Raw genomic sequence first — 26,313 nt, 5'->3', positions numbered from 1 at the left:
AGCGCCTTGCGCCATCTTGCGCATTCGCCGGGGCGCCGGCAGTGCCGGCCGGGCTGAGGGGCCGGGGGGCGCCCCGTGAGGAGCCACTCCGGGACCCGCGGGGAGTGTGCAGGGACCCTCAGGGGTCTGCTTTCCCCAGAGCCCCCTCACGGGGCTCCCGTYACGGAGCTCCCGTCACAGAGCACCTCTCAAAACCCACTCACGGGTCCGCCCTCACAGGTCTCCCTTCTCATGTGTCTCCCTGACGAAAGCCCGTTCACGTTTCTCCCCTCACAGAAGCCCTCTCTTCAGACCCCCCTCACGAGTCTCCCCTCACTGGTGCCGCTTCCCGGGGCTCCCTTCACAGGGCTCCTCTCACCGGTGCCCCCTCACGGGGCTCCCCCACACCGAAGCCCTGCCACCGGTGCCCCCTCACGGCTCTCCTGTCTCCAGGGCAGCCCCGCGGGTCTCCCCTCACCGGACGCCCTTTAGGTGTCTCCCGTCACAGGTCTCCCCTCGTGTGTCTCCCCTCACTGGATCCCTGTCACCAGAGTCCCCTCACACATCTCCCCTCACCAGTTTCATTGCTCGGGGCTCCCTTCACAGAGCTCCGTGTATTACAGGGTTACATCACGAAGCTTTCCCTCACCTGTCTTCTCTCACTGGGGCAACCTCGCAGGAACATAGGAGAGCTTTGCTTGTCCCACTTCGGGTGCTCCTGATTTTAACGCTATCCTAAAGGGACAGCCGACTCAGTAAATGCAGATGTTGAACCAGCCCACTCACCCTCGCAGAGGTCTCAGTGAGGAAGGACCCAGGAAGGGATAAGTTGGCTCCCAGATCCTGCCGCAGCAGGTTAATTTGTCTGCCCTCCTGGCATGAAATAAGGATAACGTGTCCTTACACAGGTCTCAGCCCCAGCACCCATGCAATATTTTGTGCCTTCCGACTGATTCTACCCTGTCCCTTGGTCCATGGTCTCCACAAACATAATTCATATMATCACTGTCAGCAGCAAAAGCCATCTCTGCAAGGACAGTTTCAATGTTTTGTGGTGTTTGCTTGGCAAAAAAATAACTAAAATAAAATAACAGTTGATTCTAACTAATTTCTTTCTTCAGACTAAAACCAGATCCTGTGGACTGAGTTACTAAACCCTGTAATGATTCCCAGAAATCTGGTGAAAAAATCTCTGCAAAGAGGAGCAATGCAAGGCTTCCCTGGATGGTGCACCCTGAGCATGTCRGAGTCGGCTAACAAGGAGAGAAGACGTCACTACATCTGCTCCACATTAAAGCTTCCTTCGTTTAGCAAAGGGCTGAGCAGTACGAGGTTGCTTTCAGCTGGGGAAGAATTTGCTCTGGCTCCGCCAACCTCGGTAACATCTGAATTTCTGCGCTGTCCCTGACCTTTTGGCACCAGCCGTGCTCCTGCTCCGACTCYCTGGCTCCTGCCATGGGGCCCCATCAGCGTTTCTGTAATGCTTGAAGCCATTGTGGGCTTGTGGGAATTAATTCCAAGAGAAATTAAGCACTATGTGCTTTACAGGGCTGTTTTCACCATGAACCAATGATTTTGGGTGCTTTTGCTGCAGGACCCAGGGGCTGGGGGAAGCAGGTATATGGTTAGGGTTTTTCCAAGTTCATCCCTGCATCTTGCAAAAGGCATTGGTGACAGCACTGGTGGCATATTCAGAAATCATAAGTATGTCCACTGTTGCCAAACAATAGGACTCGTGTGAAAAGCCATGAGATCTTTTAGGACAAATCCCGCCACTGGTTTGGGGCTTTTGGATCCACCTAAGAGCAGGAATTCAGAGCACTCATTTTTCTACGCTCTGTAAGCATGAGGGCTTAGAAAAGTTGCTTTGTACTGGAGGCAGGAATTTGCTTATCACACTGTGAGCAGAAATCGGAGCCGTTGGAAAAGCAGCAGGGTTAGGGCAGTGATGGTGTCCAGCCGAAACTGAGGCTCCAAACCCTTTCCTGYAGAGCAGTCGATGGGTCCATCTGTCCGTCCTCCTTACTGCTGAGGASCACAGGATCTGTCCATCTGCCCTCCCTCTCCACAAGGTTATCCTCCAAGAGAGCTGCCCTCAGAGAGCATCACTCACCCCTCACTCCTTGAACAGCAAATTTCCATCAGCTCCAATTGTGCTCCTGATTTACACCAATTAACTGCAAACTGAGGTCCCCAAGACACCATTAGTAGTTTCAGTGGATGAAGYGGGAGATTAACTTGTCTGAATCCACTCCATCTATTATTCTATGTGTAATTGTGGTTACCCTGCCTGCTAACAGCCTGGGAGCTTTTCCCTTACATACGTACACACGGGGTTTTAGCATCTGTTTCGTGGTCATTAAGCAAAAGGGAGCGGGAGCCAAAATCGTGGCACCCACTTTGAGGCACTGAGCGCAGAGCCATGGCAGCAATGGTGGGACAACCCCAGGACCTGTTTCTGGAAGCTGTTTTCCCCAGCAGAAACTTTTCTGGGTGCCTGTTGAGGATCTGCAGAGCAACCCTGGGCACCTCACTGCATCACACAGCCCACTGCCCCGTGCTGTGCCTGTCCCAGAGGGCTGAGTGGGGCCATGTGTTACAATTGCCCATTGCTGCACTGGGCAATTGTAACTCACCAAATTACCTGAGACCACGAGGAACCCGGGACCACTGCAGTGCCATTTCCAGCTGCATCCTTGCACAGTGTACTGGGGTGATAAAGACTGGRAAGAGAAAGCAACAGAACCAGACATTTTGCTCTTCACTTCTCTCCTGTAACTGCTGTGTCCATCCATCTCTGTCACTCATTCCATTCCACCGTGTCTCCTCTCAGCAGCCTCCAACCAGTATCTCATGCTGTAAACTGGGACCTGGAAGAGTGATTTGCAGTCACCCATCATCCCCCCTCCTCCAAGGTCCTTCCTTGCTCATTTGCGGGGTTACCTATCATTACGAGAAAGACTCATCAGAGTTACACAGTCTGACAGAGTTCCCTTTAACCACTATCASAGAACACTGTGCTAAGTGCAGATTTATTACCTCTGTAATGCAGATAAAATGAGATTTTATGGCTCTRTAGTCGTGGCAGCATAAAGTAATAACGGAAACTATCTACTGAAGTAGGGAATGCATCCCAGGAAAAAAGAGGGATGCACAGGAGGTTAATAGTGTGTCCTTGGGCACTGGCAGGTATCCTCCCACCAGTGCTGCTGGACACAAGCCACCGAGTGCTCAGCCCAGTGTGCCATCCAAGAAAAGTCTCACCACTCATTTGCTAGATGATTCGCCTTATTCTTCCCATTAAAAAATTCCCCAGCAAGACAAAGCATGAAACTGGACAAATATTTTTTCTTACAGCAATCAGTTCAAAACTGAGAAATGAGCAAGCATCCAGAAATGCCTAATGAATCCAACCTCTGCTCATGTCTCAAATTCCAGAAGAATTCCTAAGGAACCAGGTACCCACTATCATCTCGCTTTCACAACCTTCACTGAACTGGTGTGAGCATGAATCTGCTCCCACTACTGCTGGGAGCATGAATCTGCTCCCACTAGTGCTTCTGCCAGGAAGGTACAGCCTGGAACAGCTGTAACACACTGAATTGTGAGACAAATTCCACTTTTTTTTTTTAAACATTTTATTAATAACCCATTAGTTAAGGAATATAAGGACAATGTCTTCTTACACTTTAACACTAAAGAGTATTTGTGGAGTAAGAACAGTCTCTGAAGAAAGAAGTTATAATAAAGTACAGCATGGAACCAAACACAGACACAACCTTCAAACAARATCAAGTTCTGGTTACACATCTTGATGCACTGTGCAGAAAATGAAATTTAACTTGAAAATACAAGCAAGGGAATAGAGTAACAGAAGTAGATGGTAGATTTCTGCTGGCTAAAAGCTTCTATCAAAAGTATTGATTAGAAAAGACAATGATTCCTTCAAAACACCTATTACTAATGAGATCAAAACCATATACAGCACTCTAGTAAAATGGTTGTTTTCTTACACAGTGTATTTCATGGGCTGATTGTTAGCTAGTAATGTAAWAAAATTCTCAAAGTCTAAATTAGAAGTTATCTCATCTGAACTATTTAAACCAGAACTTTGCTGCCTGTTAAGAAATCAAATTTTTAAAAAGCCGATAGAGGTTTTTATCCAAGTCACATGTTTCATGTGACAAGAAACGAAAGGAATAAAAGAACAAGAATTGTGACTCTCACAGCAGCATGGGGAATATACAGTTGTGTAGCCGAACAGTAACATTAATACTACAAAATTATGCCAGTGAGACAAAACTGACATTTTAACAATGTAAAACAATATACACCAGCAAAAAGGTTCAACAGCAATAATCTTTAGTGTTACTGAAAGGAACAAAAGGGAGAAAGAAGCCTGGTATACAGRAACAGATATTAAGCATGATGGGTAATTAAAGATATCAACAGTTTGTGTGCCTGTGAGAAATCTGCAAGAAAGCTACTTTTTTCATGATAAAAAAATATATGCACTGGTTGTTTCAGCTTTCACATCAAATGTGTATTTTGTGTTTTCTTTGATTCACTTTTCTGAGACTGAAAGGTCCCTGCACGTTCAGGACAGGGGGGACCTGGGGCACAGATGAGTTGGACAAGGACACCTAGCCCTCTGCGTGGACATACACTGGTCTAGGGACAGCTTTGGTGCTGCTGGTCAGTGGTGACCTTTTGGCTCCAAGGTKCATGACCTGCCCCAGGTGCAGTGTCCCAACACAGAGGAGAGARAACTCTGGTGCCCAGGTCATACCTGCTGCTGACCAAACTCCTCCTGGCACAGCCCTCCGACAGCCAGCAGGCTCAGCAGGAGCACTCCTTCAGCACACTGCCATGCTTGAGGGCAGGTGACTTGGTTTGGAGGGGAAAGGAGGTGTCCAGGGGTTCCCCGGGAGTGAGCCTTCTGAAGAAGTGCCCTGCWCTTCTGCACACCAGCAGTGGCAATGTGGCTTGTGCAAGGCCTGTTGTGTCATTGAGGAAGGGCAAGGACCTGTCATGGAGCTAACTGGGACCTGAGGGCCACCTGCACAATGTCCCCCCACTCTCCGCAGCAAGTGCCCAACATTGCCCAGCTGGAAGGTTTGTATCTCTGCGATTGCATCCACTCCCAGAAAACTGAATTGCCCTTATTGCCTGCAATAACACTTCACTGCCTKATCTGTAACCCTGCTAACTCATGAGTTTCAAAGTCTTGTGGCAGTGGGTTCTGGAGGTTATTTACACACTTCCTCTGCCCAKTTATGTTTCCTTGCCTTTCTAGTTCCTCGCTCCAGTAGCATGCACACACCAACTCCTGCCTTTGCCTGCTCACTGGCACTGATTTCCAGTTTCTGTCCCACAGCATTCCAGAGTCATGGCTATTCGGAGCATGGAACAGCATTTCCAAGACTCTTCAAGACACCAAGCAGCAGCTGGAGCAACAGAGCAAGCACAATGACTGGAAATATAGCTGGTTCCCAGAACAGCATGTCATACTGTGAGGAGGTGCTGCCAGCTGGGGAGAGGGGGAAGCTCCAATATCCTTTCCAACAGCGTGCATGGAGGCTTGGAGGTTCTCCTCTGCTGAAGAGCTGGAGCTAAAAAGGTCACATAGTGATGGTGAAGTAAGGTTCTCCAYGCTGCAAGCAGTGGTACCTCCACCTAGTAGTCACCACGAAAAACAAAATCAAAARTCTTTTACAGGATCTCAAGTTGGCACACAGTTTCCTATGTAGCGTGGGGAGAATTTTAGTAAAAAAAGAGGAAGGTGGCCATCTTTTCCTTCTTAACAAATGGTGAGATGTCTGAATCCTCCAGGAAGGCAGAACATTTACCAAACACCCACGAACAGAATTACTGATCCTTGTTACCTTTGAGGRGCTGGTCCAATCTGTAGCATTTGCAGTCAAAGCTTGGAGCTAACAGAGAGGCTAACAAAAGTAGAGAAAAGTCCACCCCCAGCAGGGCCAGGCTAAGAGATATGTCAGCAGTAAACAAACAGCATCAGCAGGAAGAAACAGTGGATGATTTTCAAGCTGGACTGACTGGTATGAGACCAAAGACTTCATTTTCATTTTAAAGCTATGGTGGTGCTCTGCACTTCAAAAAAAATCCACCCAAAACCACTTTGGCCAGCACTATCAGAAGTGACTGGAAAATTTCACTTGTTCATCCAAAGCTTTCAGCAAGTCCACTTCTTACAGAAGGCTGARCACTGCTCTCTGGAATCAAAACCATCTGAGATACCTCCACATGGGCATGCAAAAAAGGAGAAAATAAATACATGCCCCTAATATTACAAATTACTTTTGCAATTGCTGGTTCTTCTTTCTCTTTGTTAGCACAAGCTTGTGGAGGAAAGATGGATCGACATCCTGCCAGCTAAAGCAGTCTCCTTTGGCAGCTGCTGCAAAACACAGTCCTACACAGAGAGACACAACCCAACTCTGGCTGCAGGGAAGGTGTCAAAAAAACAAAGCAAGAGAGACATCAGATCTGCAGCACTATGTGTTAAAGAGGAGTCAACAACCAGTGCAAACATATTCTTTAGAAAAAGACAGTATAAGAATAAGTTAAAACCTATAACGGACTATAACAAATGAGTAGATCTACTGTATTTTTTTCTCCAACAGACATGAGGTAGTTGTGTTGTTAGGGAGGAAAAAACAAAGAAAGAGAGAAGTAGTAAAAATGCTACTCTATWCCACACACTATTCCATTTTATAAAATTAAATAATATAAAGATGTTCCAAGGAAATAAAAATACATGTTGTACATTAAAAGGACARATGTGTACCTAAAATATTAGGTACAAGAACCCACATAAAACAAAGCCCAGGTTGGTGAAATGACCCAGACACTGCAGAAGGTTCTATAAAGTACAAGTTGTTAGAGGCACTCGTAGAGTGTGTAATAAAAGGCCACTACATCAGCCTGCTAGTAGTAGTAGCTACTGCAGTAGCGCACACAGAGAGCCTGGTAATCCTTCTAACCACGGGAGGGCAGAAAAGGCTGGTGCTTACAGCTCACTGCCTTTGTTTCCRGGGTTTCCACCCCCTCCTGGAACTCCTGTGCCAGAATCCATCCCGGCACAGGATGGATCCACCAGCTGCCAGACTGTTGGTAGTGCCCGGGCACTCCCCAGGAAAGAGGCAGTTGAGCAGGATTGCTCGGTGCACTTCCCAGCATTAAACGACACCTTGCCAGTCGCCTCAAGGGCTATGGTGAAGTGACGGCCCCAGTTTAGCACAGAAGGCTCTGTTCCATCATGGTTTGTGTCAGACTCGGGCAGACTGCTCAGTCCTGCTCCYATCAACACCCAGTTCCACATTGGCTTCAGCGAGAAGACAACAGGCCCTTACCAACCCACCTGGCTTCCCGMAGGCCTCTGTAGAGCTGACAGGTGCAAGCCCTACTGGGCTCAGTGAGCCAAGGGCAGGCGGCACCTCACAGGGACAGGCCCTCTTAATGCTTCAGCTCTGCTGTGATCAAAATCAGATCAGTTCACTCTTTGTGATTGTGGACACGTGCCATGTTCTCAGATGTTGAGGATGGACTGGTTAAACCAGAGTTACTGCAGGGCAGGGCCTCCTCAGGCGCTGTGGAAAGCAACTGGCACTTGACTGGCTGCACATCACCCCTGCCTTCCTGGATGGAGTCCGAATCTCCACTCTCCACCGAATCCAGACTTTCTCCATGCCAGTGGAAGCCATTGGTGAGCCCACAGATRCTAATGGCCTCTGGTTTGTCAGTCGTTGTGTTGGTACAGAGTAGCTCAGCCTGRGCCTGAGCCTCCAAATTGTCCGTGCAGTCCACCAACACTTGGCCAGTGTCTTGCTGGGAGCTGGGAGAGATGCTAAGGGCCAGCTCCCCTGAGGGGAGCTCTTCAGGGTCCTGGTCCTCGATTTGTGTCTCTTCGCTCTCCAGGGTGTGCAGCTGGGAGTYGTAGTCTCTGTCAGAGGCTGAAAAATCAGAATGGACAATGACCTCTGCTTCTACTTGGTGGAGGCTGGCTGGCRGGTGGCTTTTCTTTGCTTCATTCTGTTATCAAACAGAGGGGAAATTTAAAAAAAAAAAAGAAAGGTAAAGTAAGTGAAATTCAGGTAATTGAGGCTGTGACCGAACCAAGCACTGACATGTATTTATTTTTAATCCCACTGAGTGCAATGGGATGTACACATGCCTCTATTAAGCATTATGTTGATATGTTTCTCAGAGCTTAAGTCTTAAGAAGCAACTCAAATCACCTCAGGATCATTATTTCTATTTTATGTTTGAGAAAGCAAGTCCCAAGGGAGAGAAGTGATTTGCTCACAGTTTCTTGGCAGTCTGGAGCAACCATTCCTCCAAGCCTCTGTCAAAGACCACAATTTTCAAATCTCACCAGTCTGTTTCCATAGTAAGGGCCAGATTTCTACAGGGTGAGTGGGCAGCACTGTAGGAAACTGGCTTCTGAGACAGATACATGGGCTCCCCTTTCTCCACTTTCCTCATTTAACTCTGGCTACATATCACAAAGTGTATGTTTGTTAAGGCCCTGGTCACAGCCTGCAAAAGTCTGTGTAAATTCAAGCACTTTAATTCAGACAGAAAACAGTAAGTTCTGCTCTGCAGTGCTTAAGTGGAGTTCAGGCTACAGATCTCCACAAATCTGGCTGACAAGCAGGTCATTTTGCGAGATTATCACTCAATAATTTAACAGACAAATTATTGTGGAAGCTCACAAAGAGCTCTCTAGGCAATAAATGCTCAGATTCTGGGCTGAATGTGATGTAGCAGCAAGAAGACAATTCAGAGTATGGAAGTGATATCCCACGTGTAATTTGTGCTTTCTGTTGAAGCCAACTTTGAGCATCATTTACATATTTTAACACTTCTCTCTTTTGTTGACAAACTCTGGTGGGTAAGCTGTGCTGTAAAYGGTGCCCTGTAATTGGGCTGTAAAACACTGTCTTAACTCTATCCACAATGTTAATTACATCCTGTGTATAATTGATTTTCACACCACTATCTAGGAAGGAAACATAGGTAGGTTACTCAGAAGTATTTGCTGGGGGTGGAGAATKAACTTTTTAAAAGAATAACCAAAGAAATCTTCTGTTACAGTCAGCCTGAGCAGGTGTCAGCTTGCTTTGCTAAAACATCCCAATCCTTTTACATTCTCCCAAACACAGGAGTGCACATTTATTCCAATGATGCAATATCAGAAATAGGATTTCCTCCCAGTCTATGCACCCACATAAACAACACAAGTGCAGTGAAAATTGCTCTGCCCTATCTGGAGAAGGGAGCTTAAATCAACCCTTGATCTTTGACACCYTTTACAGCCAAAAGTGCAATCCCTCTGTCAGGCGAGTGCCTGTAGATCTTAATGGCTGTGCTGAGCACTGCAGCTCCTAACTCACTCAGGCTGATTGTTGTGCAGCCACAACTAAGACTCCAAGCAGATTGCTGGTGCCTGGCTCCAGGTCCTCAGGAACCAGAAATGCCAGGACCCTGCTGACAACTGACCTTCTKACCCCATCTGACCATCACCAGAAGAACAAGCCCACAAAAAGGGGCTGCAAAGAGGAGAAAGRGAGATGGAGAACATAAATGGAAAACCCACATCAGAATACAAAAAAGTCAACAAAGCAGCAAAGATACCCACCATCACAGCATCATAAACCAGAGCTTGTAAGAGAAGCTTCTGCCCTGCACTGGAAGGGAGCTTCAGCGACCCATTGACAGCAGAGAGAGGCTCTTTGGTGATGGTGTCCCCGTATCTGGTGATGCTGTTTGTCCAGGCTTGATTGGCYGATTTATTCCATGAAGACTGCAGGAGAAAAGTGGGAGGAGAAAAGACACAGTTATAACAAACACAGATTCTCATCCTCATAYACCTGAAATGAGAAGCAGCTTGAAAAAGGAAAGAGCAAGTAGGAAAATACCATAAATGTGGAGRACACTTCTGACAGCATCAAAATAARAATGCTCTGCAGTGGACTTGCACAATTGCTGCCTTAGAACTGGCTTTATTGCTGTTACAGGGGCTAAAGCAGAGCACAAATGGTTCACTGCTAGTCCTGTAAGGGACTTTCTACTGAGTCTCAAATTGAAGGCCAACAAGTATACCATGGCACAGACATCATTGACACTGGAATCAGCTTCCTGAAAAGGTGCAACAGCCTAGAGCAGAATGAGCCTCCTGAAAAATACTCCAGAGCTGGGAAGGGACAGGGATGAGGAAATCTGGAGCTGAATGACCACAGTCATTTTGGCACAAGGGATGCTCTGCAGCACAGAGAAGGACCCTCACGTGTGGGCACTGCACACACGAGTTCCTGCTCCAAACCAGGTCTTGGGTAAACACTCCACCATTCCTCATCAACACAGAGGCACAAAACTGGGGGCCTTCATTTTTAATTTTTTTTTTTTTTGCAACAGACCACCAAGCAATTCTTAGTGCAGCTTTAAATCCCCTGGGCAATGAGTGTTACCTTGTTTGTAGATCTAATTAAATTATATGGGCTGAACGCAATTTGTTCTGAGTTCTTTCAGCTTCCCCTTGCAATAAACTGTTGAATGCACACCTCTGTGCATGGGAAATGTGTGTCTTTAAGAGCTGAAGTTATTTAACAGCTCAGACTATTAGTTCACAGGCAGAAAAGTATTTTCTTTCCAGGTTTTGATTTTATTGGGCTGCCCTGCATGTACCTAAGCTGAACCTTGCAGTACTCACATACATACACACACACACACACACGTACACTGAGATTTAAGGAGCACACAGGCCCATTATCTCTGGCCTTGCTCCACAGATGTTACACGTTGTGTAGGTAGAAGAAAGGCTGATGCAGGGATGAAGAAGAGAAAATCCAGACCTGATGACAGCGAGTGTACACCTGCACACAGAATACTGGTGGTGTGAGCACAATAGCTGTGTAGTGTGAAAATACACTACACTGACTATCTACTGGTGACAGCCAGCAGGAGAAGCCCAGGTTCCTRCTCTGCCTATGTGGCTGCTCCTTAGGCCAAATCTATTCCAACAACCACCAACGTAGCGTGAGTCCAGCCGAGACAGCGAGGAGATTTCTGACATCAGCCTGACCTTGRGTGAGTCATTTGACCTCCTTGTGCCTCGGTCCATCTGGCTGAAAATTAGGTAGAAATACACGACCAGATGTTGTATGTGAGCCAGGCATTCCTAAGTCAGCTATTTAGTGAGACACAAATGCTACCTCATGCTGGCAGAAGGACACTAAAGCACTCGTGTATGTGCTGAAGAGTGCCGGAGCTGTCCTGAGCCCTCTGTCCACCCTCACCCAGGCACCCAAATGGCTCAACACCCTGTGGAAGGCAGAGCCATGTTACATCCCAGCACCATCCCCAAGTCACAGGAGCTTTGCAGTTCCCTCAAGAGCAAATTTCTAGCAAACAAATAGTGAAAGGCCTCAYTGATATGCCAACACCCTGCAGAACAGTGATGTCTGAGCTCAGCACTGTGGCTATCTAMCATTTGCTAATTTAGATGTGGAYGCTTGAGGCAGTGTCTTTTCCGTTTCTCTCTCTGCAATCCTCAACAATATATTCTGAGCCAAAAGCCTTCCCTAATTGCTCTGTTTCTAAGTGGACAATCATTAAACTAYGCTTTAATAGCGAGAAATCAACCAAGCGATCACAGAGAGGAATATCTCCTCATGCGAGTGCTCAAGAAGCGTGTTCAATTTGCTTCTGCTGCCATCTGAAAGGCTTTCTGCAGCTCCATCCCTGACTGATGGCTTCTGTGCCTCTTCCAAGGAACATACGTTACTGAGCAAATACTGCCTGGAAATTTCAGCACTGAACCTACACAAATCTGCACACATGCACCAAATGTGTGTCCTGTTAGAGATGCCTGCATGCATATTTGCCATCAGAGAGATCTGAGCATCATACGCAGACACACACACAGAGCAAACTCGAAAAACCTTCTTGCAGGCATCTTGTGAATACCAAAAAATGTGGAAAGAAACAGGCAGCTCTACTGCAATYCCCCATGGACCATCTGTTAGCGGAAATGTCAATCTGCCATGTTTACATAGGTTTTGATGACTCTGGGAACAGCCTGTTCAGCTCTGGCTGAAATTGGCTGCAACGAAGAACAAACTTGTTTTGTACCAGTTTGCAACTTTCAACAAACAGAAAAAACCATCAGCCACACAACATGGCCTGTGTCCCACATGTTGTTCAAGCACATTACGCTTGAGAGGGGGGGAAAAAATGTGAAAAACAAATCCCTCTTAGGACTTAGTCTCTAAGGCTGGGAAGCAGCAATTAACTGTTTTCATCACAGACCTGAAGAAATCTTGTGTGCCTGAAAGCTTTGCTGCTTTTTTAAGTAGCATTTTTTTTGTGTAATAAATGATACTATTTCTTTTWATTAGAGGGCAGCTAGCGAGTGGCTGAAGGAAGGAAATGTTCTCTTGGTTTTTACAACGGAATAATGAAGGCAAGGAGCAAGGAGTGTCAGYCTAATATTAATTTAAAGAGGGAAAATTCCCTTTGTCAGTTCACTGCAAACACAAGAATGAAAACTAATAAAAACATCTTCCAATAAAAGACATTTCCATTACAGCTAAATCCTTATCAAAGCAAACAAGTCTTTTCATTTTAGCCTTTTTATAGAAACTCCAACTGGTAAAAACGTGCCTAGATCGTGTTACCTTCTCAGTGACAAGTCATGATTTCATGCAAATATATGAGCTGAGAATGAACACATAGCAAAAGTTCAACTTGAAACCTTCCCTGTTTTTTGAGGATGGTTATTTAAAGTAGCTTGAAGCCCTGTGCAAAACGAGGCTGGGGACATTTCAGATGTGCCCAGCTTTTGGGAGTGTTTTAGCAGAGAGAAAGGATTCACTGCYGAACAGCAGCGGGTAAAAGTGGGAAAGCTCCGTGTCACGCAAACATAGCAACATTCCTGCCCACAGCTGGGATGCACCACAACACAGACCTTCCCCAGCAGATAAAGGAGTCTCTGCTCACTGTCACTAGGAGCACAGCTCTCATGAGGCTTCTCAGAAAACACTGGAACTTCTTTTCCATGCAGAAAAATTTCAACACGAAAATGACAAACAACTTGGGTAGATCCAAGTTCCCTGATGCATTACAGCCTTTGCTCTTGGAGCCATAGGGATGCTCTATGGGAAACACAGTCCTGTGGGAAGGAGGCCCACAGGGAAGGCGTGGGGCAGCAAGCAAAGAAGGTTCCAGCTCCCAAGAAGCACAACAGCAAACATTTCCAAGCCAAAATGCTTGGGTTTGGCTTACTTCAATGAAAAGCTGAAGTCTTCCATGGAAAGCAGATGCTTTTTAACATTCTCCCCCACCCTTTACATTGCTTGGCCCACTAGCAGCAGTGACAGAGATGTCTGGAGCAGAGCCATTTTATCATTCTCAGTCCATCTGTCAGAGGAGACAGAGCGGCATCACCACAGCCCGTGCACAACAGTGTCATTTCTAAATTTCTAACGGGGCTACTGGGGGCATCAGTCTGGGAGCTGCTTGCAAGGGGAAGAGAGGAACAGAGGAGAATCACTTGTCAGTGTATTCAGAAATCCTTGCATTTGGCCACTGGAAACACACATAAAAGGAAGGAAAATGGACCACTGAATGGCCAAGTATACTACTGCCTAATGGAGCTGTGAGCATCCACAGGGATCCTGTGCCAACACCTTGGCTGCAGTAGCACCTTGCTGTCCTGCAGGCACGGACAGGAGTTCCAGGAGGTTCCTCTGGGAATATCCCACCTTCCACTTGTGCCATCCTGCACCTCCAGCACTATGTCTAGTAGCTCAAGAGCAATCACAGCCCTAAGTTTGAAGGAACTGATGATCCTGACCTGAAAATGATGMTGGGAACATCTCATAATCCTTGCCCACAGCTCCTTGCAGGAATCAGTTCCAATCTCAGGGTTTTTAAAGACTTCCTGCCCTCAGTCTGCTCTCCATTCCCCACATGTGCAAAATGACATTCACTCACTTCTGACTCCATACGGCATGGGGGCAGTCCCTTCTTTGTGTCTGTATACTTCSTAACATGGAGCCTCCAATACCCACTGGAACCTCAGGCTGCCACAAGAATAAAATCAATAAAGAATAATCCATGGAATGGTAAGTAATGAGTCAGCATGGAAACAGCCTGCAGGCACAGAGCAGCCAATGCAAGTGCCAACTAACACAAACCAAGTTTTGGGAGCGTATCCTGAGGACTGAGGGACAAGCAGACAACTGGAGGTCACAGCTACATAAACCCCCCCTGCAAGCCTCAGCCCTTGGTCTGCCTCAGCCAACAACCCCAGCTCTGTGGGGATGTGAGATGCTGCTAAACAAAAGGGATCCTTGAGACATTTCTCACTCTCTCTCTTTAGTGAATAGAACTTCCAAGTCACAGTATCCAACCTAGAACACCCTGGGGAGCTTCCCCTTGCCAGGCTGGACAGGAATTTCCTTCCACAATGATTTTCTCTTTCCTGTGGCTCTATTGCATTCCTTGCCATGGGTTTTCACAGTCCCAGCTTCACACAGCATGAGAGAAGAAAAGAGAAGGCAACAAAGGCAGCTGGTCACTGCAGGGTGCAAAGCTCCCACAACACTCTGTTCCAGGCAGCGTCCCTGGGGGCTTCCAGCTTCAATGGATGCAGGGGGAAGCTCTTTGCAGCACACAGRACACCCACACCCACTCCAGAGCCTTGATTAATGGCATTTTGTGTACAAGCACCCACTCACAACTGCTCCTGGCTTGATTTTCATCCAACGTGGGCACCAGGCACATGGGCAGCACTCCAACCACATACCTGAGACCTGCCCAGCTCCCTGACTGCCCAGCCAGCTAACATCACTTTGCCATCCAGACACAGGGCCTCTTGGCTACTGCAGCATAAAGGCCATATTCTTTTCACGCTTGATTATACACATTAGAGTATACAAGGAAGCAATGGTGCTCAGGTGGCACTTCCAGGAGGAACGGGGCAGTGCAGGGAGCAGGGTCTCCTCCGTGGGAGCACATCTCCCTCCAGTGCCCACTCCCAGCAACAACAGCCTGTTGCTCCCGGCCTCCACTCCATCTCCTTCACCTGCCAGGTCACCCTCCTGGTCAGCACGGGTGACAACGCTGCTCTCCGGGTGGCTGCTTCCCAGTGACCCTTGCTTCCCCACCCACATCCATCAAAAAAAAAAAAAAAAATCCTCAGTGAATTTATCTCTCAGTGGCCTTTCCCCACCCAATTACTGGGACCCTACAGCCAGAATCGTGTGTCTCCCAAAAGGTCTAGTCTGTGCCCGTAGGTCTGCTGCTGGGCACTGCCCACTCTGAGGATCCCAAGCTCTCAGGCCACTCCTTGGCACTGCCCACTCCATCCCCTGCTCTGCACGTATTCAAATCTTGGTGGAAGCCCTTGCAGACAGGACTGCTGCTCTGGAAGAGAGATCTAGATATGCTGCCCCCAGAAAGGCCTCACAAAGASGGGAACTTCCCCTCACTCTGACCTGTTCTCAGGGGTAAGTCCCCATCACTGAAAACATTTGTTCCCCATTTAACYGAAAGAGATGTAGGAAATTCCTCACACTCTTCGGCTTGGGTCTAGACAAGCAGCTACATTCCACCAAAATCCAGAGATGTGGCTTGGCTGCAAACAGCCTCTCCTTCAGCTGAGTGCTGATCTGACACAGCACAAAGCGATGGCCATGGGCACAGTTTCAGCTCATGGGGCTACTAAARGCAGCAGAAGACTCTGTGTTTCTAAAAGATCACACCTGCAGTGCCTCTGACAGCACAGACAGGGCTCGTGGTCAACCTGAACTCACCTTCCCTCCAGTGACACACAAGTGCATAGTTGATGCAAACGTGAAATCCCACGTGCTCACAATGCATTTGTTTTACTGAACCTCCTAATTACTTTACATGCTCTCCCAGGGCTACAAAGAGAGACATAAACAGATTAACTAAATTAGGCCAATTAAAGGTTCCCTAATGGAATGAAATGTTTCAGGCAAGCTTGAAAGAGGAAATGGGCAGGGAAGAATGAAAGACAATGCAGTGTCAGGCAAACCAAGCAGAGCAGGAAAAGACTGCTTCAAAAAATAAGGTTCACAAAAATCCCACAATTTCGCCTCTTGTTTATCYTCAAGAGTATTCCAGTGAACACACTATGGAGACAGCTCTTTTTACTCCAAGCAAAAAAGAATCCTGGAAGGCCAAGTGTCTGCTCTAGACATCATACTTCTTCCCACCATCCACATGTCACAGCAACAGGAAGAGCACAGCTTYCTGCAACACCGAGCTTGGCAGCAGCTTCTCAGATTGAGGGGTCACTGTCCCAGATACAAAAGGGGTGGTAGATGGCAAAGAGATCCCAAATTAGATCCAAAAGCCAAAGCTGAGCCAGTCAGGTTTTACAAAGAGGGGAAATGAGTGACTGCCCAACACCAGCCTGRAGCCAAGACTGCAGGGCCAGGACAGGATCCCACCCTGGCTTCCCCCACTCATCGAACAAAGGCTCCTGCCAAGGGTAGGAGCCCAGTCACAATGTGCATGGGTCCTTACCTTCCTCTTCCCATGGAAGATGTCCTCAGGGACGCTCGTGTGGATGAGGCTGTGCACTTCTGTCAGCTCTGTAATGTCCCCCAGGGGCACAGGCGCATCCTCTGGCAGTGGGGACATGAGGGACTCGAGCTCACGTGAGTCCAAGGTGGCACTGGGAGAGGCCACCCCTTGCCTGCTCCGGTGGTAGTAYGTGTGGTTGCCAGCAGCCTGGGAATCCAGGCCTGGTAGGGCCTCCCTGAGAGAAAACAAGCAAGAGTTGACATTTCAGCTGGTCCCTGTGGAAATGATTGGGCCCAAGTCCTGCCCTGCCACTCCTGGGGGTATTCTTTATCCACATCCCATTCTAGCAGCTTTCACTGCAGATGCATCTCTGCACCACCTCGGTTAATGTCAAAGTTCAGACAAATCCCAGTGTGGGATGAAAAGTTCTCCCTTTGCCAGCAAACCCCAAGGGCAGGAGACACCATGAGTCCCAGCATGAGCAGGTGTCCACCAACCCTGGCCCATGGGGAGCTGTGTCACCTCTGCTTTACGGGTTAGAGATGCAACAGGACAGAAAAGTTCAGTGGCCACATTAGGATGAGACTTCAGAAGCTGCTTGCTTCAAGTCCTGAGATCTGCTGTGAGCTCAAAGCTCTTCTGAACAACTGAGCTGTTTTCTGCTCATGGTTTTCCAAATGTTTGTGGCTGGATTCAGACCCCTGGGATAGCAGGGGGCTTTCGGCTGCCCCCAATCCTCCTTAAACCAGCCTGACACTCACTGGGAAGTCTTTCAGCATTTTCCCAGCTGGAAGTTAACAAACCATCTCCAAACATCCTTAGAGCTGTCCAATCTCAGAAGCAAAACACTACCCACACTAACAGACACAGGTAATAAACTGGTTCTTCCATTTTCCTGGGACTTTTTCTTTCTCTAAAAAAAAACCCCACTAGTCTAAGGATGTAAGCTGAAGAGAAACTATTGAGAAAATAAATCAGTTAATTGATTATACTAAACATGCTCCTTATCCATCCAGACACAARCTGTGCATTAACTGTGCCCTACACTGCATGCCAAGCAGCCCAGCTGAACACAGGATGCCATTCACTGTTTTTGTCTCCTTCCACAGCAGTTCCTTTGCCTGCAGCACAGGTGAGGTGATGTCCCTGACACCCACCTGTGCTTGCTGTTGCGGAAGCTGGCRCACATGCAGAAGAGAATGCAGAGCAGGCCCAGGCACACCCCCACGATGATCCCTGTCACAGAGTGGATATCCAGGACATCTAGGAGAGGAAGGAAAGACATCATTTCAGCCACATCATTTCAGGTGCTAGCAGGAAGAAGGTACAGAGTGTCTCACATTCACCAGCTGTAGTAAAACCAATAGGTTTTGAGAACTCTTCTAACCCAACTGTTCTATGGTTCTGATTTTATACACATAAAACAATAATACTTCTTGGCAGTGACAATTTAGAGCAACTTAAAGCAAACTGGGATCTGTGCACATTCGTTAATGTCACACTACAGCAARATGCAGATTGCAAATGCCCTTCCAGAGGAAACAGGATGGGGAAGAGAGATGAAGTTTGGCTGTGGGATGGGTTCTGGAATTGCACATGTGAGGGCTCTGCTGTGATCCTCTGCACTGCCCCGCCGAGAATCCTATTTCACATCCTACACAGTGACACCAGGCRTTTGCTTGGCAAACAGAAATGTCACTGTTGACAAATCACAGCCTCCAGAAATGCAATTCCCTTCCTGCCCCYGGGTATTCATACCAGACAGCTTCTCCCGGAGGGTGTGCACATCCTTAACGTTGGAATAGGGACCGGATCCCACCACTGTCTTTGCTCCCATCTTGAAGAAGTATCTGGTATCACTTTCCAGGCCATGCACTTCAGTGCTGAAGATGTTTCCTGACMAAAAGTAAATCAAAAGAGGCTTAAAATGTGCTGTTTCAATAGCATTYAGAGGCTGCAGCAAAGCAGCTGTGGAACTGTTGGACCCTCAGAAGTGAGRGGTTTTGTGACATTTTTGTGCATCATACACCTCATCAGTAACAATGAACTTGCTGCTTGCAGAGCTGACAATACAGATGGCACATGATGCTGCTGGCACATGATTCTCTAGGAATCACTGTGTGCCAGCCTGTATCTGTGGGATATTTCGTGGATCATAATGGCTATATCAGTCCCAGACATGTACGATTTCATGTCTCTCAGTAGCCATGTCCCTGGACTCTCCACTATGACCAGGCCTAGCACATGCTCCAAGAAAACTAGCAGGATGAGCCCTTGAATATTTGTCTGTGCTCAAAGTGAGCTCTTGAAATTTTTTTCAAGAGCACAAAAATTAGGGCAGCAGGACTGRGCAACCAGGGCTCCAGAGACTGAGAAGGAGGCAGGAGGACTGGGGGGTGCTACAGCACCTGGAGGAGGCTCACCTTCTCGTGTCAGCAAGGTCCACATGTCATCTGGCTGCGTGTTGTTGGCRTTGTACAGGATGAGATACTCCACAATGATGCCATTGGGCTCCACAGGCGGGCACCAGTGCACCTGGACAGCGTAGGGGTTGAGCGGGTGCAGCCGCAGGTCAGACGGAGGAGTGGAGGGGCCTGGCAGAGACAAATAAAGACCCAGCCTGAGAAGCAGGAAGAGGAGCCTTTGCCCCCAGAATGCCTCCCAGCACGTACTCAAGACCATCACATCTCGCTGGTGCACATTAGGAAGGATATGATAGAGACTCAAGGAGAACCAGGAGAAATGAGGATTTGTTTCCCATCAATACTCACGGTCAGGCAGGGTGAAGCGCTCCACCACGCTGCCAAAGGGCCCGTCGATGCCAACACCRTTGGACTGCACAGCAAACTCATACCTGGTGTAGGGCTTCAGCCCACTAATGAGAATGTCTTCATCTGAGCTGGAGAGAGAGGACACAGCATGAGGCCATGAACACCTGACAGTTCTCCCATCACCCTGACACCTCACCAGGAACACTTTAGGAAATTATCCTCTTGTACTACTTAATTTTCCACCTAAAACTYCATCTCTTGCAGCCATGTGAATGCAAGCTCCCAGGGACAGAGTAATACAGTTCCCATTCCCCAGGACCATTTCTGATGTACTTGCAGGGAAAAAGTTAAAAACTTTAGAGCCAAAAATAGGCACAAGTATTTGGAGGTAAAATACATCCCCAAATTATTAGAACTGCTTAAACTCTAGCAGTTTGTAGACCAAACTTGTGAGGACCATCTCACAAATCATGCATGACTGCACCCTGCCATGCTGCTGGGAAACAAGTGTGTAAGTCCAACCATAGCAAAAATGACACAGAGACCAATAAATGATTCCTCAGTATTCAAGTCACAGGCAAGTCCCACTGCCACATCTCAGCAGTTCTGTACATTATCTGTGACCATGACAGATACTCCCAGCRTAAGAAACACTCAGGATTTTGCTCAGTTCTGGAAATTCCATGCAGTTTCCTCCTGCCCAGTGTTCATTCCTGACATGAACAACAGATGAACCCTTGGCAGCCCTCCTTACCTGGTGTAGTATGTCACAAGAGAGGCGTTTTTCAGGCCCCAGGGGCTGAAGCGCACRGTGTAGTTGACAATCTTGACTGTTGTAAAGTCAGGTTTCTTCCACCGGAGCCAGATGGAAGTTGAGCTGTTGGACTCTGCGTAGACTTGGACTGGAGGCAGTGGAGGCCCCTTCTGCACAGGGGGATCTACAGTGCAGCATAGAAAGAGATGTGAAGATGTACATGACAGTAATGGTGCTCACACCCAGAAGAAGAACAACCCTAATGAGAAGGGGGTTAGTTTGCYCCTTTCTCTCCTTCCCATTTCCTCCAATACATTTTGCAATTATCAAAGAAAGTTCCCTTATGTTATGACCTTCCCTATTTTGGTACTGTCCTTTTTGAAGTTCATCTTTTGTAATCCCTCTACCCTTCCTCTGAAGCCACATGCCAAACAGAAGAGACAGACAATTGAAGGACATTTCTTACCTACTGCTGTSGCAGGTGCCTTTTCTGTCTTGCCCTTCCAAACTGCTGCATACCCATCTTCGTGCTTATTGAATGCCACCAACTTCACCTCATACAGCCTCCCAGGAGCTAGAAAAACCAATCAGGGTTTGCCTTGCGTTATTTTTCTCACCAACCTTTCCCAGTCAGACATATTTTCCTTGATCCCACCAGCTTTTGTCAYCATCCAAGAAAGTGGCTTGAACATAACAAATATATTATTACTTTATACCTAAATAAATATCTCCTAATACCTAAATGACAGCACGGAGTCCCCCTTCCCCTTASAGCCTTCCCACACACAACCACTGTCTCACAGATGGTGTATGTATCAGCATAGCTGCTCTTTGGTTCTGCCCCCACTTTCAACAGAAATTATCAGCAGGAAATGGACTTGTCCCAGCCCTCAGGGGTTAACCAGTGTCYTGGCCTGAGGCACATCTACTCAGGATCTCTAGATGCTCTTCCCTCGCAAGCTACTAAAGAAACCCACACACGCTGACTCCTCTCTCCACCATGGAAGTGATTGCACTGCACTGTTTATTCCTGAGGAGTGAGAACATTCTCTCCTCCCCCAAAATGCACCTCCTATTATTGAARTCCTTTCTGATTTATTCACTGCTGTGAGGATCTTCCTTCCAGCAAGTCCTCAAATGCCCCATTAAGTCACTCGCAGCCTTTGTTTGTTGTACAGTATCTGTTGTGCATCCACAGTAGAGCTTCYCAGTTTGCAATTAGAAAAGCAACAGTGCACAGAAGACCCACACYAAAAACCTGAGGGCCTTCATGACACACTCTTCCCATCAGAGAGCCTTGCATCAGAGTGGGGAATCTCAAAGTGAGCTGCAGGACAGGGTACTCTGTCTCCAAGAAGCGCTTGCCTTGGTCCAAAATCCACTTCCCGCTTTCCTCCAGCCTTTCATCAACTGAAATACTCCTCTSCTACAGCATCTGAAGGTTTTTTTAATGGAGATGTTTAATCAAAGAAACAACTTGGGAGATACAMAGTTCTCAAAGACACTCCCTGCAGCAGCCAGCCCCTTCAGGAGCTCAGCCAAAACAGCTCACACTGCCTTTTGTTGCCTTGGCTGCAGCACATTGATKAAGTTTGTTAATCTGGGACATGCCTCTTCATTCCCTGCCCTCATAGATCACTGCTCTCTTTGCCAGACAACGTAAGCAGAATGAAACCTTTCTTATTGATGCCAATTTTATTATTACTGCCCTTATTCCACTCCCAGAGGCTGAYGGCACCAATTACCAAAGGCTTTTTCTGCTCCACAACACATGCTCACRCTCAGAATATAAAAACAGTTCAGCGACATTTTTCTCCCTCAAAGAATCCCAAAAGCAAACAGAGTTTTGTCTGCCTCCAAGACAGCCTGCTCTCCATTTCCACACTCTTCAGCCACAGAAAAATGTTTCAAACCCACRGAAGGGGGATAAGACCAAAGGACACTCAGCCTCCAAAGGGCTGGGRGCACAGGCTCAGTGGAACAAAGAACCCCTCAGCCCATCTCTTGCCAGCACTACACTCTCCTCCTGCCTGAGCCTTGGGCTGGGCTTCACTGGGACACGAACACATCATGGATGGTGCGATCCAAAATGGTGAGGAAAAGCTCACAGATGTGATGYAGCTGTGGGCAGCTCCTGTTGGAGAATGGAGTGAAGGAAAGGACAAGTCCTCCGTCTCCATCCCTGGGCAGGATCAACACAGCAGCTGCTTACACGTGAAGCCAGGGGAGCTCTACTTCAAGATCAAGCACCTCACATCCTGAAAATACGTATTTTGGATTTCTCAGTCAGAGGATTGCCTTCAATTTTTATACACAGGCCCAGATGTTCAAGCTCTTAGAACAAGCAGACATAAAACTCTATCAAGCTGTCAAGAAKCTGGTAGGCAGCATGAAAACAGATGTATTTCACTGCATTCCATCATACATTAAATATAAGCACAATAATCTAGYCCAGATCATTTCAAATCACTAATCTGGCTGGCTGCATAATATATCCAATATGCTAAGTATGTTGCTTCACTCAGTGTTTCAAGGTGTTCATATTGGCCAGGTGCCATAAGCTATACTTYCCTTTAAGTGGAAAAATACCCTGATTTCCAAAGAGTTACTTCCAGAGGAATGCAATCTTCCTTCATGGGAATGTAGAAGACAGGATCAGATCCCTGCCATTTATTTTTCACATAAATTATGGCCCTGGTAGTTGCACATCACTACAGAGAGTAAGTGCTAGAACACAGATGGAAATCACCAAGAATTTCTCAGGGAAAAGCCCTTCTGCTGATTCAAGACAGCTTTCTTTTGATTTTGTGGACTCATATTTTGTTTCTACAGAGCGATCTTAGGAGAGGTTTCCGCTTTCCAGGCAGACATATATGGGTGGGGAAATCCCTGCTAATTCCCCATCAGCCCAGATCACATTAGGGCCGCCAGCCCATCCTGAGACCACTACCTGCTCTCCCTGCAAGATGCAGCCCTAACTACTTGCACAGGATAGTTCTGCACTGTAAAACTAAACCCTTCCAAATCCCAACCACTCCTCGTTTCATGTGCAGACCCCCTGCCTTCCTCAGCACAGCCAAATTCCTAACCCTGCCTTTACTGAAGCCATGGAGGAGCACATCATTCAACAGTGCAAGGGGAGCAGAGGGAACATCCTGGGCTGGGAGAAACCTGAGCCTGCGCTCCTGACACAGCGATAGCCGATACACAGCCGCCACATCATACGGAAACCATTACGGTTTGACGGATGCCCAAATTTAAGGAAATAATTACAGAAGAACAAGCAGCCTTCTCAGCATCATCATGCCAGAGCATTTGGAACCAATTCAGCCCACTCCGAGCCCCTTCACYGACTGACTTGCCAGTGGTTGGAGCAGTGCATGATGATGTTCACATGTGGTTTCCTCTACGCAATAATTACAGACCTAAATTCTTCAGAGGAACTCATCACTGTTAACACTCTCCCAGAGGCAAGATGGCTGCCACAGAGCTGGGAACCCACTCAGAGATGGCACAAACAGTCCTTTCAGGTGCTGCAGCCTGACCTTTACACATAATATATGTGCTACAAATGTAAGATGAACCAACATGACACACGTGTGTGCCCCACAGTCTCTACTCACTGGGCGGTAACAAGAATGAAGCATAAAGTGGGGGATCAATTAATACAAACAGATGTTAAGAACATAACCTCTTGTGGGAAATGCCAAGCACAGTGAGCCAGGCAGGCAGGTCTCACTGCTGCTGAGATGTTCACCAGTCGTAGACACTCACTCTTCATCCCTTTTCCCCTAACAGGGGGTGGAGGAGAACACTGGCCTAAAATTAGCATGCTGTAAATTACCCCATCTTTTCATTTTAACAGAGAGAGATTTCAAACAGCATGCAATTATGGAGCTCCTCAGAAACACACAGGGAAGGACAGATCATTGTCCTGACTGGAGATTTCAATCTAGGCACTGTTTACAGCAACACAATAAAAACACTATTTAAGAACCACTTACTAGCATATACTAAGTGTACTGGTAACCCTTGGTTAAAATCCCTGCTAAACTGGCACTAGAGATTTCTGGGCTTTAAACTCTGCTCAACACAAGCCTCAAGAGCCCCACTCCAGAAAGAACTTTGGATGCTCTTAAAAACCTCARATGGGCCTAGCCCAATGTATCTTCAGCCAAGCAAACAACTGAGCCTCTTGGGAGCATTCCAGGATGCTACTAAGCGCAAGCGACAGGCCCTGGGTTTCCACACCAAGTGCTAGGAAGATGCAGCCAGCTAACCTAGTCGAGTCAGCTCGTACTGCTTCACTTTCTTCTTTAGTTTTATGGGTCCTACGTCCCAGCTCTCATCCTCAGCACCATCCAAAGGGCTCTCATCACTGGACTCCTCTGGGCCCACCTCTCTGTAGTAGAGCTTGTAGCCAGATATCTGGGCATGGTTGGCTGGGGGCTGCCACGTTATCAGGAGAGACTCCATCTTTGCTCGGACTTTCAATTCTGTCGGGGCAAATGGAACTGAAAGAAGAAGCACACAAGAGAAAAACAATCAGCCACTTGTCTCCATTTCTTTGCTCTACTGAATCCTCCCTGGCCTCAGTAGTGAGAGAAGAGCRGGAGGAAAAGGCTGTCCTGAGTGGGATGTCTCCAAACCCTGACAGTAAAGACAGTCCTACTCTAACACTGACTTTCCCAGCTGGATGATAGAGGAAAAAACGTCATGAAGCCACTATGGGGGTTTCCCATTGTATCCTGAAATATCACCATCTTTAACCACTGCTGGAGTTGGGCATGGACTCAGCTCTGTTTGACAGAATTGTCTATTCACTCACAAATGCCATAACTTTGGGATCTGGCGCTCTGTTTCTTCCTTTCTTTCTTTTTTAAGAACTGCAATAGCTGCACATGGAGGGAGYGAAGTCCCACTGCCCAGGCAAGCAGTGAGACATACAGGGGCAGATGAGCAGCAAGATAAAGGTGAGCACTTTGGTCTGACCTAAACCAATGATTTTAATTTGCAAAGGAAAGCAAGTATCTGAAAATGCCTCAAGCTCCCCACATCCTGCCCCAAATCCCAGGCATTCCCCAGCCTCCTACCATGTGTCTGGTTGTCTCTGTCAGGAGTCCGATGCTGGGTCCACTCAGAAGGGGCCCCGTATCCCACACTGGTGCTGGCTGCKATCCGAACTTTGTACACTTTGTTGGGATGGAGTGAGTAGAGGGTGATCTGGGTCTCATTTCCACCCACTTCGATGGATGTGACCTGATCTGCTGGAAGCAAGGGGACACCAYTGAAGACAGGGATTTTCCAGCCAAAGGGAAGTACAGCTGAGCAGCCACAAGCCTCATTACTCCCTCGTGGTCTGCATGCCCTGGGCTGSCTTGGCTTTTCCCAGTGCAGTCTTATGCCACCAGGAAAGACCAGAACTAAAGGCTGGGCAGAGCTGATATTCTGATTGACAACTCCCTTCATCACATTCCAAACTGCAGGTTGCCTTTAGCACCACAGAGCCTGCCCGGAGGGAGCTGTCAGAAAYGCTGCTCTGCTGATGTGATGGTGGAACATGAGCACAGCTAATGGGAGCTGATGGCATGTTCCACTGCTTCTCACTGCTGTATTTAAACCTTCACCTTAATGTGAACCAGAACTGTCCAGCAGCCCTGCTTTCTGCAAAATTCACACCCTCATCYACACCAGACAGAGGTTTTACTGCTCCCTCTTCAGCCCACCCAAGTTCATAAGAGAGGTAACAGGAAATTTAAACTGAGAATAGCCTGGGATTTCCACTGTATCAGCTAACTGGTTTTGCTGAAGATTCATGTGGCCTGTTTGGAGTATGCAGAGGTCTTGATTTCAGCTTCCCTTGCCATTAACTCAGCCAAGAGTGCTGTCCCTGCTATGTAACAGCGTATTGCTGAGTATGATCCCTGGGTTGCAAGTGTTTCCAAGGTTTTACGATGCCACTGAGCCATGTGTAGGCTCAAGGCAATAGAACCAGAGCCAGGAGTCACAGCACAGACTACTAATCCAGTTCAAATACATGGGAACATGTCCAGCACCTCATCACACTCACCATCCTTCTCTCAGGAAGAATCATGACCCTGGGAAGTGAGAAGCTGTAGAGCTTTGACAGTTTTAAGAGCAAATACCCAGAAGGAWTTGCAAAGCAAGCACACATGGAATTGGAACAGCCACATCCAGTAGAGGTAAATGCTACCATCCCTGCTGAAC

General features: G+C 47.5%; 1 protein-coding gene across 1 annotated transcript in view; it reads right to left on the bottom strand.

Moving 5' to 3' along the window:
- Positions 1–3,611: 3,611 nt before the first annotated feature.
- The window catches only part of IGDCC4 (immunoglobulin superfamily DCC subclass member 4), an 86,382-nt gene continuing 63,680 nt past the window's right edge, over positions 3,612–26,313 (bottom strand). The window contains exons 10-20 of the mRNA XM_057372320.1: positions 25,179–25,349; positions 24,366–24,599; positions 20,552–20,659; positions 20,086–20,269; positions 19,332–19,459; positions 18,984–19,154; positions 18,319–18,456; positions 17,718–17,823; positions 16,561–16,795; positions 9,644–9,808; positions 3,612–8,034 (exon numbers count right to left, since the gene is read on the bottom strand). Coding sequence (XP_057228303.1) covers positions 7,498–8,034; positions 9,644–9,808; positions 16,561–16,795; positions 17,718–17,823; positions 18,319–18,456; positions 18,984–19,154; positions 19,332–19,459; positions 20,086–20,269; positions 20,552–20,659; positions 24,366–24,599; positions 25,179–25,349 — 2,177 coding nt within the window. The 3' untranslated portion in view covers positions 3,612–7,497. The remainder of the gene's footprint in view (positions 8,035–9,643; positions 9,809–16,560; positions 16,796–17,717; positions 17,824–18,318; positions 18,457–18,983; positions 19,155–19,331; positions 19,460–20,085; positions 20,270–20,551; positions 20,660–24,365; positions 24,600–25,178; positions 25,350–26,313) is intronic.

Source organism: Malurus melanocephalus, unplaced genomic scaffold, assembly GCF_030028575.1.
Source record: "Malurus melanocephalus ecotype Western Australia unplaced genomic scaffold, MMel_1.1 scaffold_169, whole genome shotgun sequence".
Taxonomy (NCBI): Eukaryota; Metazoa; Chordata; class Aves; order Passeriformes; family Maluridae; genus Malurus; species Malurus melanocephalus.
The sequence above is the reverse complement of the archived record's forward strand: the minus strand, read 5'-3'. Positions and strand labels throughout refer to the sequence as shown.